Source organism: Rana temporaria, chromosome 3 (assembly GCF_905171775.1).
Source record: "Rana temporaria chromosome 3, aRanTem1.1, whole genome shotgun sequence".
NCBI classification, from domain to species: Eukaryota; Metazoa; Chordata; class Amphibia; order Anura; family Ranidae; genus Rana; species Rana temporaria.
Window position 1 is genome coordinate 444,038,301 of NC_053491.1, and position 15,759 is coordinate 444,054,059.

General features: G+C 45.0%; 1 protein-coding gene across 1 annotated transcript in view; it reads right to left on the reverse strand.

Moving 5' to 3' along the window:
• Positions 1-597: 597 nt before the first annotated feature.
• CNN1 (calponin 1) overlaps positions 598-15,759 on the reverse strand; it is a 67,980-nt gene continuing 52,818 nt past the window's right edge. The window contains exons 4-7 of the mRNA XM_040346509.1: positions 14,683-14,820; positions 8,902-9,012; positions 2,333-2,479; positions 598-1,633 (exon numbers count right to left, since the gene is read on the reverse strand). Coding sequence (XP_040202443.1) covers positions 1,388-1,633; positions 2,333-2,479; positions 8,902-9,012; positions 14,683-14,820 — 642 coding nt within the window. The 3' untranslated portion in view covers positions 598-1,387. The remainder of the gene's footprint in view (positions 1,634-2,332; positions 2,480-8,901; positions 9,013-14,682; positions 14,821-15,759) is intronic.

Below are 15,759 nucleotides of genomic sequence, written 5' to 3' on the forward strand. Positions count from 1 at the left end.
TTTTGTGTGTGTGTGTATATGTATATATATATATATATATATATATATATATATATATATATATATACCGGTGTGTATGTGTGTATATATATATATATATATATATTACACCGGTGTGTATGTGTATGTGTGTGTATATATATATATATATATATATATATACCGGTGTGTGTGTGTGTGTATATATATATATATATATATATATATATATATATATATATATATATATATATATATATATATATATATATATTATATATATTTTTTTTTTAAATTATATTATTTTTTAAATATGTAGATGTCTGGTAAGATTTTTTTTTTCCTTTTGTAAACAATACATAAATTATGTGATTTAGTGGTTTCTCTAGTGTTCTCTAAAAACTCTCTATTCCTCTTTTTCTGGACAGTACACAAGTATCTGGAAGGGCACCATGTAAGCGTCTACATTAAATTAGTAAATTTCCACTCCTGTGTATATATATATATTTGGATAAAGTCTGTATATCCATATGGTTTTATCGGCAAAAAAGTGCCTTATTTTATTACTAATAAAAAAATAAAAAATAAAGCTGTAGTAAAACATATACGTAAGACAACTGTAATGCATCCTTTTTTATTTCTTTGCCCATTTTCTACCATGGCCAAAAATGAAAATCCCTTTGACCGCGGTCAGTAAGATATATATTTAAAAAAAAAAAAAAGAAATAGATTTGAATACGGTTCCCATTCCAGAGCATAACCCTCTCAGTTACGAAGCGGTTAAGACTCTACACTGCGGCACTGCCTACTGGGAAATGATACAGCTGAAAGGAGTGACCAAAGCGGCATGGTGGTTAGGGTGCAATGTTCTGTCTCACCTAATAGTGAGATGGAAAGAGCAATGCTCTGCAGATGTACACTTGAATGCTGTGCTGTGTTTTTTTGGCAAAAAAAAAAAAAAACAGAGCAAAAAAAAAAGAATGCAAGGCTCCGCAAATAGCTTATTCCCAGTCTCTTTTAATGTAGCGTCAGACATATGGGGAATGGGTTTTTATTTTGTTACTGCCAAAACAGCGGGCACAGTCTGGCACAGAATGGGCAGTTATACCCCCTTTTCTGCCAGGAAAGAAGAAAGGGGGTAGGAGGGAGATCATTCTCTGCCAGAACAGCAGGTTTGGGACATGCAGTGTTCTAGGTGCCAGGAGGCATATTGGCACCTAGTGGTATCATTAATTTTTTTTTTCTTTACTCTGCAAGAGCAAACATGGATAGTGGGTAGCATTAACCCCCTTTGCCAGAGCAACTAGCACACGCTGGCATAAAATGGACACCCTTCTCTGCCATGGGTAGCAGGTAGACGGTGGCACAGGAGAGGGTGATGTGGAGGTTATCTGGAAGACGGGCGGCTTTATTCGGAGTTGAAATACTGATGATCGTTGTCGTAGTGGCCGTCCTCACCGAGCTGATAGACGTTGCTGTCCAGGCAGTACTTGGCATCATAGACTTGACGCGGGAGGCCGTACACTGTCATGCCTTGTTGAGATGCCCCCTTGTTTGTTCCCATTTGCAGGGGGATGGTTTGGGTGTCGCATTGTTCATTGCCAAGCTTCTGGTCGAAGATCTGACGCTTGGTGCCTGGGGCCGTCATGCCAGCCTAAAGAGAAACAGCTTGGTTATTCTAGCCAGTCAGACATTTTCTTTTTTTTATTCTCAGCAGCCATTTTGGTGGTCTGAGACAATAATTGTCCTACCGAAAAACTGGACCTCACTGGGGTTCCAGGTACGATGTTACCAGCGGCTTGACAGGTTGTATTTTAATGACTAGTGGCTCATGCACAAAATGGCTGCTTACGCTATAATTAGTTGACAAGTTTGAAGTAAAAGAAGAGAATAAGGCCTTGTACACACGATGCGATAGCCAGAGGACAACGATCTGAAGGACTGTTTTCATCGGTCAAAACCGATCGTGTGTGGGCCCCATAGGTTATTTAACCTTCGGTTAAAAAAATAGGAACTTGCTTTAAAATTTAACCGATGGACGCCTAACCGATAGGTCAAAACCGATCGTTAGTATGCAAAACCATCGGTTATAAACCCGCGCATGCTCAGAATCAAGTCGACGCATGCTTGGAAGCATTGAACTTTTCAGAATGTCGTTGTGTTTTACGTCACCGTGTTATGACACGATCGGTTATTTAACCTATGGTGTGTAGGCACGATGGACCATCAGTCAGCTTCATAGGTTAACCTAAGACAACGGTCCTTCAGACCGTTGTCCTCTGGCTATCCTATGGTGTGTACGAGGCCTAAAGAATATCATCCACTGAGGCCAATCTTTCCTTATCCCACTCACCTGGGATGCCCCCTTGTTGGTGCCCATCTGTAGGCTGATAGTAGATGAGTCCACTGGCTGTTCATTGCCTAATTTGGGATCATACAGGTGTCTACGGGTGCCATATGATGTCATCCCCTTTTGGCTGGCAAATTTGTTGGTTCCCATCTGTCAACAGACAAAAAAGGCATCAGCACACACAAAATACATTTAAAGGGTAACTCCAATTTAGTCGAAAAAAGTAAACCAAATAAAAATTAATAATATAGTATGTATAATTTCTACGCAAGCCACGTTGTAGTTTAAAGTTAAAGGGGTTGTAGAGGTCTGTTTTTTATTTTCTAAATTGGTTCCTTTCAGAGCTTTTTTTCTCAGAAAATAGGTGCAGGAACTCAACCACGACCCGTTCAGATTTCACAAACAGTAGAAGGGTCTTAAAGGGGCATTAAATACCAGAATTGCATTACACACAGAGTGCAGAGTTCAGGGGGTTACAAAGCTGTCACTTGTAAACACAGAAACCAGACTTCTGTGTTTACAAGTGATTGTGGTGAGCAGGCACCAAAGGGTCTGAGCCAGAGGTGGTGGAACCGAGTTCCCCCAAGTTCCCCCTAAAAAAAAGCCCTGGTTCCTTTTAAGCTAGTGCATTGTTGGTTCCCTTACCCTTTCCTTTGATTTCCCTTCTAAATGTTTTTTTTTCTTTGTCTGAATTTCTCACTTCCTGTTCTTCCTCAGTAAGTTTGCCCCATCATCCAAACCGTTCTGGCTGGGGGTTAGTCAGTGTGCCCGTCCCCTCCCTTGGGACTACATCCATGCGGGGAGACGCTGTGAACCGCAGGAATGTAGTCCCAAGGGAGGGGGCCAGCACGCTGACTAACCCCCAGCCAGAACGGCTCGGATGATGGGGGCAAGCTTACTGAGGAAGAACAGGAAGTGAGAAATTAAGACAAACAAAAAAAAAAACATTCAGAAGGGAAATCGAAGGAAAAGGTAAGTGAACCAACAATGCACTAGCTTAAAGGAACCAATTTAGAAAATAAAAAACAGACCTTTACAACCCCTTTAATAAAAAAAATACCCTTCCTTTTCAAACTGCAGCTGCTGTAATTTTCTGTAAAATTCAATGCAATATGGCAACCTGAAGGCCTTCTGTACACCTTCGGTGTTCAGAATACCCCCAGAAATGTGTTTCTGTTTTGGTCTAAGATAAAAACAGAAAATTGATTATGAAATACACACTGCAATTTTCCTTTCCTGACTGGCTCCATGTCAGCACACACATGGGTACGGGCCCTGCCCACAATGATAGGACGTTTCACTCATACATTTTAGCACCTGAGCCAGCACCACGTTCTTTAACTAGCACTCCAAACGGGCAGGCAGGTGTGCCGATATGGAGCCAGTCAGGAAAGAAAAATTGCGGTAAGGATTTGATATTCAATTTTCCGTTTTCCTGACAGCTCCATGTCAGCCCACACATGGGAAATAACTACAGAAGATACAGGGTGGGTATGCTTGTAGAACAATGTTAATCAACGTGACACAGAGCAAATGACTCTGCTCCCGTGTAAACACACAGATCCACATCCTGTCAGGTGAGAGGAGACTGATGGTGTGTTCCTTGTACAGAGGAACACCGATCGGTCTCCTCCCCTAGTGAGTCCCCTCCCCCTACAGTTAGAATCACTCCCTAGGACACATATTTAACCCCTTGATCGCCATCTAGTGTGAACCCATTCCCTGCCTGTCACATTTACACAGTAATCAATGCATTTTTATAGCACTGATCGCTGTATAAATGTGAATGGCCCCAAAATAGTGTCAAAAGTGTCCGATATGCCCGCCGTAATATCACAGTCATGATAAAAATCGCAGATCACCGCCATTACTAGTAAAAAAAATAATAATAAAAATGCTTCAAATCTATCCCCTATTTTGTAGACGCTATAACTTTTGCGCAAACCAATCCATATACGCTTATTGCAATTTTTTTTAACCAAAAATATGTAGAAGAATACATATCGGCCTAAACTGAGGAAAAAATTTGTTTTTAAAAAAAAAATTGGCATATTTATTTTAGCAAAAAGTTAAAAATAATGGGCCGGATTCTTGTAGAGCGGCGCATTTTTCTGCCGGCGTAGCGCATTTCATATGCGCTAAGCCGATGTAACACAGAGAGGCACCTAAATACCGCCTGAAAAACTCCTGCACTGCATTCCCGAGGGCTTTCACTCTGAGGCGATGCGCTGGCGGGACCGCTCCAAAAGTCCTGCCAGCAGCATCTTTGGAGCGGTGTGTTTACCACTCCTTCACCGCTCCTTCCCATTGAAAGTAATGGGAAACCGCGGTAATACCGCCGGCAATGCGCCTCTGTAAAAACACTTTTTTGGCCGTTAGCGGTGGTTAATACCACATTGCTAGCGGCCAAATACTGCCACATTACCGCGGCAATTCCGACAGGATATCGCTGCTATTTTTAGCGGCGCTATACCGCCACCGCACGTCTTGCCCCAGTGTGAAAGGGGCAAAGACGAGCGTGCAAAAGCTGGCCTGAAATTGAACATTAAGAAAACTAATTTAATGGCAACCAGTCCCATCACTCCCTGGCAAATAGAAGGAGAAGACATAGAAACAGTGACAGATTTTATCTTCCTAGGCTCCAAGATCACAGCAGACAGAGATTAAGAGACGCTTGCTTCTTGGGAGGAAAGCAATGGCAAACCTAGACAACGTTAAAAAAAGCAGAGATATCACCCTACCAACAAAGTGCCATATAGTCAAAGCTATGGAAACCTATGGTTTTGAAATTTGGACCATAAGGAAGGCTGAACGCCAAAGAATTTATGCTTTTGACCTATGGTGTTGGAGAAGACTCTTGAAAGTCACCTGGATGTCGAAAAGATCAAACCAGTCAAGCTTGAAGGAAATCAACCCTTAATATTCACTGGAAGGACAGATCCTGAAACTCGCTTACTTTGGCTACCTAATGCGAAGAGAGGACTCATTGGAAAAGACCCGGATGCTGGGAAACATGGAAGGAAAAAGGAGAAGAGTACAACAGAGAACAAGATGGATAGATAGCATCAACAAAACAATGAACGTGAAGTTAAGCAAGCTCCGGGAGGCAGTGGAGGACAGAAAAGCCTGGCACGCTATGGTCCATGAGGTCATGGAGAGTCAGACACAACTAAACGACTGAACAACAACAATGCACAGACTCTAAACATGCTACGTTTCTCTCAATTCTCAGCACTGTTCCTAAAATCAGAACCACTAGAGCAGTGGTTCTCAACCTGGGGGTCGGGCCCCCTTGGGGGTCGAATGATGATTTGCCAGGGGTCACCAAATCCTGGGCTGTTCCTGAAGCCTGCACCACACTCCCAGCCCCACTAAGCCTCTTTGCAGCCGCCCATTCAGTTCACGACATGGCTGGGGGGCAGAGACTAGAGGTCAGCTGACTGGTGAGGAATATAAAGTGGGAGGGGCTGGAGGAGACCCTATCTCCTGATTTCGGTAGAGGTGTCACTGCTACGAGACACCACAAATTCAAAGACACGGTGAGTAACACTACCTGTGATTAGAGTTCCCATTAAAAGTCCCCACTAAAGTTCTCAGATCAGCAAATGACCTTGATCAAGAGCACCTAAGTTGTCTGATCAGAACTCCTCCCAGCATTGCCACTGATCCCAACTCCCCACCAGCATTGCCACTCATCCCAACTCTCCCCCAGCATTGCCACTCATCCCCCAACTCTCCCCCAGCATTGCCACTCATCCCAACTCTCCCCCAGCATTGCCACTCATCCCAAATCTCCCCCAGCATTGCCACTCATCCCAACTCTCCCCCAGCATTGCAACTCATTCCAACTCTCCCCCAGCATTGCCACTCATCCCAACTCTCCCCCAGCATTGCCACTCATCCCAACTCTCCCCCAGCATTGCCACTCATCCCAACTCTCCCCCAGCATTGCCACTCATCCCAACTCTCCCCCAGCATTGCCACTCATTCCAATTCTCCCCCAGCATTGCCACTCATCCCAACTCTCCCCCAGCATTGCCACTCATCCCAACTCTCCCCCAGCATTGCCACTCATCCCCCAACTCTCCCCCAGCATTGCCACTCATCCCAACTCTCCCCCAGCATTGCCACTCATCCCAACTCTCCCCCAGCATTGCCACTCATTCCAATTCTCCCCCAGCATTGCCACTCATCCCAACTCTCCCCCAGCATTGCCACTTATCCTAACTCTTTCCCAGCATTGCCATTCATCCCAACACTCCTCCAGCATTGCCACTCATCTCAACTTTCCCCCAGCATTGCCACTCATCCCCCAACTCTCCCCCAGCATTTCCACTCATCCCAACTCTCCCCCCGCATTGCCACTCATCCCAACTCTCCCCCAGCATTGCCACTCATCCCAACTCTCCCCCAGCATTGCCACTCATCCCAACTCTCCCCCAGCATTGCCACTCATCCCAACTCTCCCCCAGCATTGCCACTCATCCCAACTCTCCCCCAGCATTGCCACTCATCCCAACTCTCCCCCAGCATTGCCACTCATCCTAACTCTTTCCCAGCATTGCCATTCATCCCAACACTCCTCCAGCATTGCCACTCATCTCAACTTTCCCCCAGCATTGCCACTCATCCCCCAACTCTCCCCCAGCATTTCCACTCATCCCAACTCTCCCCCCGCATTGCCACTCATCCCAACTCTCCCCCCGCATTGCCACTCATCCCAACTCTCCCCCCGCATTGCCACTAATCCCCCAACTCTCCCCCAGCATTGCCACTCATCCCAACTCTCCCCCAGCATTGCCATTAATCCCCCCAACTCTCCCCCAGCATTGCCACTCATCCCAGCTCCCCGCCAGCACTGCCACTCATCCCATCCCCCCCACACCAAGGAGTAAGAGAAGGACTAAAAATAGAGAATACGTGGAAAGGAAAGTTAAAGAGGGGGAGGAACAAAGAAAAAGGGAGAGAAAGAATAAGAGAAAGAACAAGAAAGACGGCTAGAGAGAGGGATGGAGGAAAAAAAACAAGAAATTAGGATAGAGAGATAAAAGGGAAAAAAAGGAGAACAAAGAGAAAGAGAGGTACATCCTAAAATGTATCATAATGCCTCGTACACACAGCCGGACTTTCCGACAAAAAAAAGTCAGACAGGCTTTTTTTCTCGGAAAGTCTGGCCGTGTGTAGCCTCCATCTGACTTTTTTTGTTTGAAGTCCGACGGACCTTAGATAGAGAACCTGTTCTCTTTTTGCAGTCGGACTTCCGACGGGGTCACAGCGGACTTTTGCACGGTCAAAAGTCCGACCGTGTGTACGAGGCATAAGGGGCTTTACTTTACGAGCGGAAGGGACTCAACAATAATTTTACTGTTAGGGGTCCCCACAACTTGATACATTTTATCAAGGGGTCACGGCACTAGAAAGGTTGAGAACCACTGCACTAGAGGCTGATCTGCTGATTTACTATTGCTGAAGGGGGGAGAAAGCAACAGGAATGACACAGAAAGGGAGAAAAGAAAAGCAGGAGAGGTGATAGGGCAAATTCTGCTGCCAGGGAGACACACAATTAATTAAATTTACAAGGATAATGTTTATCTGTAGAGGAATATAATCCGCAACCCCATACATGCTCTTAAATATCTTTGAATTTCGGCCATGACAGCCATGCTCACAAGTGTTTATCTATCTCTCTGAGATTCTCTCTCCTTTCTCCCTTGTGTGCAGAAATTCATCACTTTAAAGCTTCTGTCAGCCTTCCTCTCTAACTGAGCCAAGACATACAATCAAGGCCGGAAATGTACATATTTAAGAATGTGACATATCATTCTTGAGACCAAGGAGAGGGGGAGAATTTCAAATAAGAAAGTGACTGCTCTGAGCTTCAACAAAATGGCGGCCTCCAGCAAGAAGAAACAGGAACAATGCAGGAGGCAATTTACAGCGTACGCTAATCTTGGTAGCATAATTATTAATGTGGAATGTATGTTCTTTTGTTAAAGAACATTAAAGTATAACTAAAGGCAAAACTTTTTTTTTAGTTTTGTATAGAGTGGAGAGGGATTAAAACCCCTGTCAGTTTTTATTGCTGTCTGTGTCCCGTTAAGGAGATTCACCCTCTCTGTTTGTCCTGTTAACCATTATCATTGAAACTAAAGAAAATCCTACATTTTGGGTTGTCCCCAGAAAGGTAATAGTGGGCAAATCTTCCATTGGGGACACTAGTTCTGGTGACCTGGGAGTCCCCAAGAGATTACCTTCATTTGGAGGGATTTCCCTCTACTTCCTGTTTGGCTATAGGATAGAAAGTGATTGGAAATCTCTGAAATGGGACACAGATGGCGAATACAAATCTGACAGGGGTTATAACCCACCCTTGCTCGATCCAAAATAAGAAATAAAATAAACATTTTGCCTATAGTTCTACTTTAATTGTTATCACTCTGTTATGGGTAAAGTTGCGCTTTAACCTACCAGGATGTCGTTGGAGTTGTCCAAGACCATTAAAACATGTTAATTTTCTTTGAAATCCTCTAAAAAAAAACAAAAACAGCCATTTTATTTCAGTCGGCACTCACCTGGAGTCCAATGATATTTCTTCCTTCCTTGAGTTTTTGAGCGTTGAATTTTCTCTCTTGTCGGTCAGCATACTTCACCCCAAAGTCAACTTTGGCTCCTTTTGACTTAGCCTGGAAAACAGGTATTACACAGCCATCAGGGCCTTGGTCTGGCCAACAAGCACTTATTGCAGTGAAACTTTGTGCCTCTGACATCCATATACATGTCTCCATTAACTGCCAACCTGCAGCAGTTGGAAAATGTGCATTAGTATAGAATGGGCTTGATCAAATGATCCCTGAAACAAATTCTACGTTAAAATAGTCATTGTAATAAGTCACCACTAGGCGGAGTATGAAGTCAACTTAAAATAGTAATTAGGATAAGTCACCACTAGGTGGAGTATGAAGCTAACTTAAAATGGTAATTTTAATAAGCTACTACTAATTGGCTTAGGAAGTCAATTTAAAATAGTCATTGTGATAAGCCACCACTAGGTGGAATATGAAGCCAACCGATTGTTGAATTTGTTGTCTACTAAACTAAACTGAGCTGTCGGTGACAATGACACTATTTTTATCTGTACCTTCACTGAAAATTCTGTACCACTGCTTATGCCCGGTACACACGATCAGAAAATCGGATTACAGGGATTTCCTCTCACTTCATGTTTTGGCTATGGGACAGGAAGTGAAGGGAAATCACTCCAATGGAACACAAATGGAAAAACCTGATAGGGGTTATAACTAGGGTTGTCCCGATACCGATACTAGTATCGGTATCGGGACCGATTCCGAGTATTTGCGGGAGTACTCGTACTCCCGCAAATACCCCCGATACCAAATGCGGCAGCATGTAAGGTAAGGGGGACATGGCTGCATATATGGGGGGGACATGGCTGCATATATTGGGGGGACATGGCTGGATATGGGGGGGACATGGCTGGATATGGGGGGGACGTGGCTGCATATGGGGGGACATGGCTGGATATGGGGGGGGACATGGCTGGATATGGGGGGGACATGGCTGCATATGGGGGGGGGACATGGCTGGATATGGGGGGACATGGCTGGATATGGGGGGGACATGGCTGGATATGGGGGGGACACGGCTGCATATGGGGGGACATGGCTGCATATGGGGGGGACATGGCTGGATATGGGGGGACACGGCTGCATATGGGGGGACATGGCTGCATATGGGGGGGCATGGCTGCATAGGGGGGGGGACATGGCTGCATATGGGGGGGACATGGCTGCATATGGGGGGGACATGGCTGCATATGGGGGGGACATGGCTGCATATGGGGGGGGACATGGCTGCATTTGTGGGGGGACATGGCTGCATTTGGGGACACATGTAAAAAAAAGTATCGGTATTCGGTATCGGCGAGTACTTGAAAAAAGTATCGGTACTTGTACTCAGTCCTAAAAAAGTGGTATCGGGACAACCCTAGTTATAACCCTCCCTTATTCTATCCAAAATTAAAAAAAAAAAAAGTTTATCCTTTAGTTCTATTTTAAAATAGTCATTGTAATAAGTCACCACTAGGTGGAGTATGAAGCCAACTTAAAATAGTAATTGTGATAAGCCAACAGTAGTTGAAGTATGAAGCTAACTTAAAATAGTCATTTTGATAAGCCACCACTAGGTGGAGTATAATGTTAATTTAAAATAGTCATTGTGATAAGCCACCACTAGGTGGAGCATGAAGCCAACTGATTGTTGAATTTGTTGTCTGCTAAACTAAACTGAGCTGTCGGTGACAATGACACAATTTTTATCTGTACCTTCACTGAAAGTTCTGTACCACTGTTTTCAAAGCTTATGCCTGGTACACATGATCCGAAAATCGGATGACAAAAAATACTTTTGAACACTTTTGAAGCGATCGTCCAATAATCTGATCGTTCTCGGACGATAGCAGAGCGAACGATTTTTAGAAAAATCGGAAGACCAAGACTACGCATTCTTGGAAATGAAAGAATACATTACAAAACAACACATTACGTTCCGAAGTTGTATTCTGTCGTATGAGAGTTTTCACAACTTTAGCAATCTCTTCATTTTCAATATGAGACTTGCATGCAAAAAAAAAAACAGACAATCACTTGTGTGTACGAGGCTTAAAGTGGATGTAAACCCCACATTTTTTTTGCTGTCACAATGTAGAGAATAATATTTCCTATCATCTGTGCCCAGTCTTGCCACACAGAGTTAATCCAGCGCTGAGCAATCCTCTTTTATTGTTCAGTGAAAATTAACAGACGTCCAGATAAAACCCTGTCTAAATAAAAAGTCCTTTCCTCTCTCCTTGCTTTGAGTGACAGGTTATTTACATATGTAGCTTGGACATGTTTATCATATGTTATGTTATGTTTATCATAATATGAGGTGATCCACAGTTCATTGTATATTACCAGGATGTGTTATGTGGGGGAGGGGTGGATTTCTCACGTTTTATACTGTGGATCACCTCATATTATGATAAACATAACATAACATATGATAAACATGTCCAAGCTAGATATGTAAATAACCTGTCACTCAAAGCAAGGAGAGAGGAAAGGACTTTTTATTTAGACAGGTTTTATCTGGAAGTCTGTTAATTTTCACTGAACAATAAAAGAGGATTGCTCAGAGCTGGATTAACTCTGTGTGGCAAGACTGGGTACAGATGATAGGAAATCTTATGCCGCGTACACACCATCACTTTATGTGATGAAAAAAAATGACGTTTTTAAAAACGTCACTTTAATTGACTGTGTGTGGGGGAAAACGTCGTTTTATGTCTTGTAAAAAACGACCAAAAAAAATTGAAGCATGCTTCAATTTTATGTGTCGTTTTTCAAAAGTGCACTTTTTACTTCACAGAAATTGACCGTGTGTAGCAAAAAACGTCGTTTTCTAAGACGTTTTTTCATCCACGCATGCCCAGAAGCTACTTATGAAGCGAGCTTCAATGGTAAAACGTGGTGAACGTAACCTCACTTTGCTAGAACATTGAGAGAAAAACGATGGTGTGTAGGCAACTTCGTCTTTGAAAATTGAAGTTTCAAAAACGTCATTTTTTACTTCACAGAAAGTGTAGTTTTTTTTCATCACATAAAGTGATGGTGTGTATGCGGCATTATACTCTACATTGTGACATCAAAAACTTTTTTTTTTTCTGGGTTTACATCCACTTTAAACACCTTGCCAATGTATTTTGTATGATGAGTTAACTTGCTACATATAATGCTACAATCCGCTCTGGTTTTAGTAAAACTAAAGGCAAAATAAAGTTTTTTTTTTTTTGCTATTTTGGATAGAGCAAGCAAGGTTTGTTTTTCCATCGGTGTCCCATTGGGGAGATTTCCCTTTACTCCATGTCTGAAAGTGAGAAGAAATCCCTCCGAAGTGAGAGGAATCCCCTTTGAAAGATCCCCCTATTTTCCTGTTCTGGTGACAACCCAAAATTTGGGATTTTCTTTCGATATGGTTCCTCCTGTCTTGTCTCCCAGAAGACGACGGGATGTGACGTAGGCCCCTGCGTCTATGCCCGGAATTGGGTGCAAATACCTGTATCATACAGGTATCTGCACCCACCTCCCCCCTGAAAGGTGCCAAATGTGACACCGGAGGGGGGGGAGGGTTCTGAAAAGCGGAGGTTCCATTTTTGTGTGGACCTCCGCTTTAAGGTAACCTGTACTGAGAAACAGAGACTTCACCACTGTTCAGATTTTATTTGCTTGTTTTGGGTCGAGGGACAGCCAGGCAACTAGCATTTTCAGAGGGAGAAGTCAGCAGTGACAGCTCACATATTTCCCCCATTACAGCTCTCCCTTAGTAGGTGTGGGCATTATGTCATACAGCGCTTCCCTGGTAAAAGTGGGTGAAGCTTGGCTGATCCTAGATGTCCCAAGGCCATTATTCAGAAGACACTTCTTAATGTCGGGCTCTTGTCTCAGCCTGTCCCTCTAGCCTGCCTTAAATAATGATCTATTTAGGTATTGTGCTTAATTAATACTCAATCGTGATCTCACTGCTTTCCTGGAGGTCTGGAAATGACTAGATAGGGGCAGGTGACAACCGCAGAAGGACCCAAGGTGTCATGGTTCCTCCGGATGCAATGCCAGGGAATCGTGGTTAGGGGACAGTGGCGGTTCGTCCATAGAGGGCGCTGGAGAGCCGCCCCCTCTGGCTCTCGCCCGCCACTGAGTCTAATAACATACATTCATGCATTGCATGAATGTATGTTATTGTTGCCAGCTGCCGCTGGTCTATTCAGAGATGGCCGGAACTTGAGCGCCTGCCACCTGAATAACGGCAGCTGATTGGCTGTGCGGAAGTGCCTATCAGAGCCAGCGGCTCTGATAGGCTTTCCGAGTACAGCCCTCTGCTCCCGGATGTCTTATCCTCGTGACGTACGGGGTGCGTTCCTTGGATAAGACTGACGGCCGTCTCAGCCAATCAGGTTCCCCGATTCTGGTTATCGGTAACCTGATTGGCTGAAGCGTCACCAAGGCGGGAGAAGACATCGAGGGACGTGGAAGGAGTAAGGTAAGTGCATTTTACAGGGCACAGCGGCGACAATGGGCACAGAGGCGACAAAGGGCACAGTGGCATCAATGGGCACAGTGGCGACAATGGGCACAGTGGTGACAATGGGCACAGTGGCAACAATTAAAGGGCACAGTGATATGCACAGTGGCATCAAAGGGCACAGTGGTGGCAAAGGGCACAGTGGCATCAATGGGCACAGTGGTGACAATGGGCACAGTGGTGACAATGGGCACAGAGGCGACAAAGGGCACAGTGGCATCAATGGGTACAGTGGTGACAAAGGGCACAGTGGCATCAATGGGCACAGTGGTGACAAAGGGCACAGTGGCATCAATGGGCACAGTGGTGACAATGGGCACAGTGGTGACAATGGGCACAGTAGCAACAATTAAAGGGCACAGTGATATGCACAGTGGCATCAATGGGCACAGTGGTGACAAAGGGCACAGTGGCATCAATGGGCACAGTGGTGACAATGGGCACAGTGGCAACAATTAAAGGGCACAGTGACATGCACAGTGGCAATAATGGGCACAGTGGTGACAAAGGGCACAGTGGCATCAATGGGCACAGTGGTGACAATGGGCACAGTGGTGACAATGGGCACAGTGGTGACAATGGGCACAGTGGCAACAATTAAAGGGCACAGTGACATGCACAGTGGCATCAATGGGCACAGTGGTGACAATGGGCACAGTGGCATCAATGGGCACAGTGGTGACAATGGGCACAGTGGCAACAATTAAAGGGCACAGTGACATGCACAGTGGCAATAATGGGCACAGTGGCGACAATTAAAGGGCACAGTGGTGACAATTGGCACAGTGGCGACAATTGAGGGGCACAGTGGCTTGCGTTTGATGGCATGGCACAGTGGTGACAATTGATTGCACAGTGGCTGTGTTTGATGGCATGGCACAGTGGTGCGAATTGATGGCATAGTGACTGCATTTGATGGCATGGCATAGTGGTGATAATTGATGGCACAGTGGCTGTGTTTGATGGCATGGCACAGTGGTGACAATTGATGGCACAGTGGCTGCATTTTATGGGCACAGTGAGGCTGCAATTTTTTTCCTTTTTTTTTTCCTTTCGTTTGCGCCCCCCCGAAAATGTTGACCACCAGCCGTCACTGTTAGGGGACCATGGTGGTTCAGAAGTTCTATCCTCTGACAGCATAGACATTTTTGGGGCTTTTTTTTCTCCAGAGAAGATGTGGTGGCATCTATTATGGTGAAGAACTTACAAGGACTTACCACGCTAGCTAATGTCAATAGTGTAGATTGCACTTGAGTGAAGTTCGTATTCTCAAACAGGTCATTTGCTTCAAATATATCATGTGGTCTCACGCCATAATCTGTGGCTGCCCTAATAAAGTTTCCAATGTTTTCCAGCTGCAAATAAAGCAAAGTTAGAAAGATGGCAATATATGTCCCACAATCATTCGTTTATATAGCTAAAGAAACACATTATCAGCGGCCTTTTTATATATGCTAAAAGGAAGTGTTGTCTGTAAGCCAAAGCCTTTCCACTGAAACTTACCTAAAGAAGAATTCCTTTTACATAGTTACATTGGCTCAGCTTGGACCAGGGAAACTATGCTTATACCATACCTGTGGGATCCCTCTAGAAGCTGGACATCACTGTAGTATCTTCTGGGACCCGTGCCAGTCACCTGCCCAGCTGTATTGTGACTGGCACAGGCACCATTCAAATATCGCTTTGCATTTTCTATGATTAGACATGGTAGAGAGGCTGGAGGGGTAGATGTGACATCATGCTCTCCACCAGGGGCGTCGGGAGGGGGGGCATGGGGGGCTGGAGCCCCAAATGGGTCCCTGAAAAAGCCAGAGTCTCAGGCATGAAGCTCTCCATTGTTAGCCCCAAGCGGCGAGCGCTGGGACGGATCTGATCCCGAGCACCGCCGAGTGTGGCCGATGTGCGGGCGAGTGCCATAGCAGGTCCCACCTTCTAGAGCCTGCGCAGCGCCTATGATGCGCGTCCCACTGGTCCAATGCCGGGACCGCGGGAAGTGTGACGTCCATCATAGGCACGGCAAGCTCCAGAAGGTGGGAATTACAATGCGGCCGCCTCGCCACATGCCCGCTCAATGCTCGAGCGGGCGGCTCTCCTCTCTATCTCGGCTCCTCATGTGATGACTAACTGAATGACTGACTGCCTGCTTTGACACCGCACACCACGGCTGAGCTGAGGTAGGTCAGACAGTGTATGTAAATGTCAGTGTAGGTAGGTCAGTGTATGTAGGTGTAGGTAGGTCAGTGTATGTAGGTCACTACCGTCAGTGTATGTAGGTCAGGTAGGTCACGGACCAG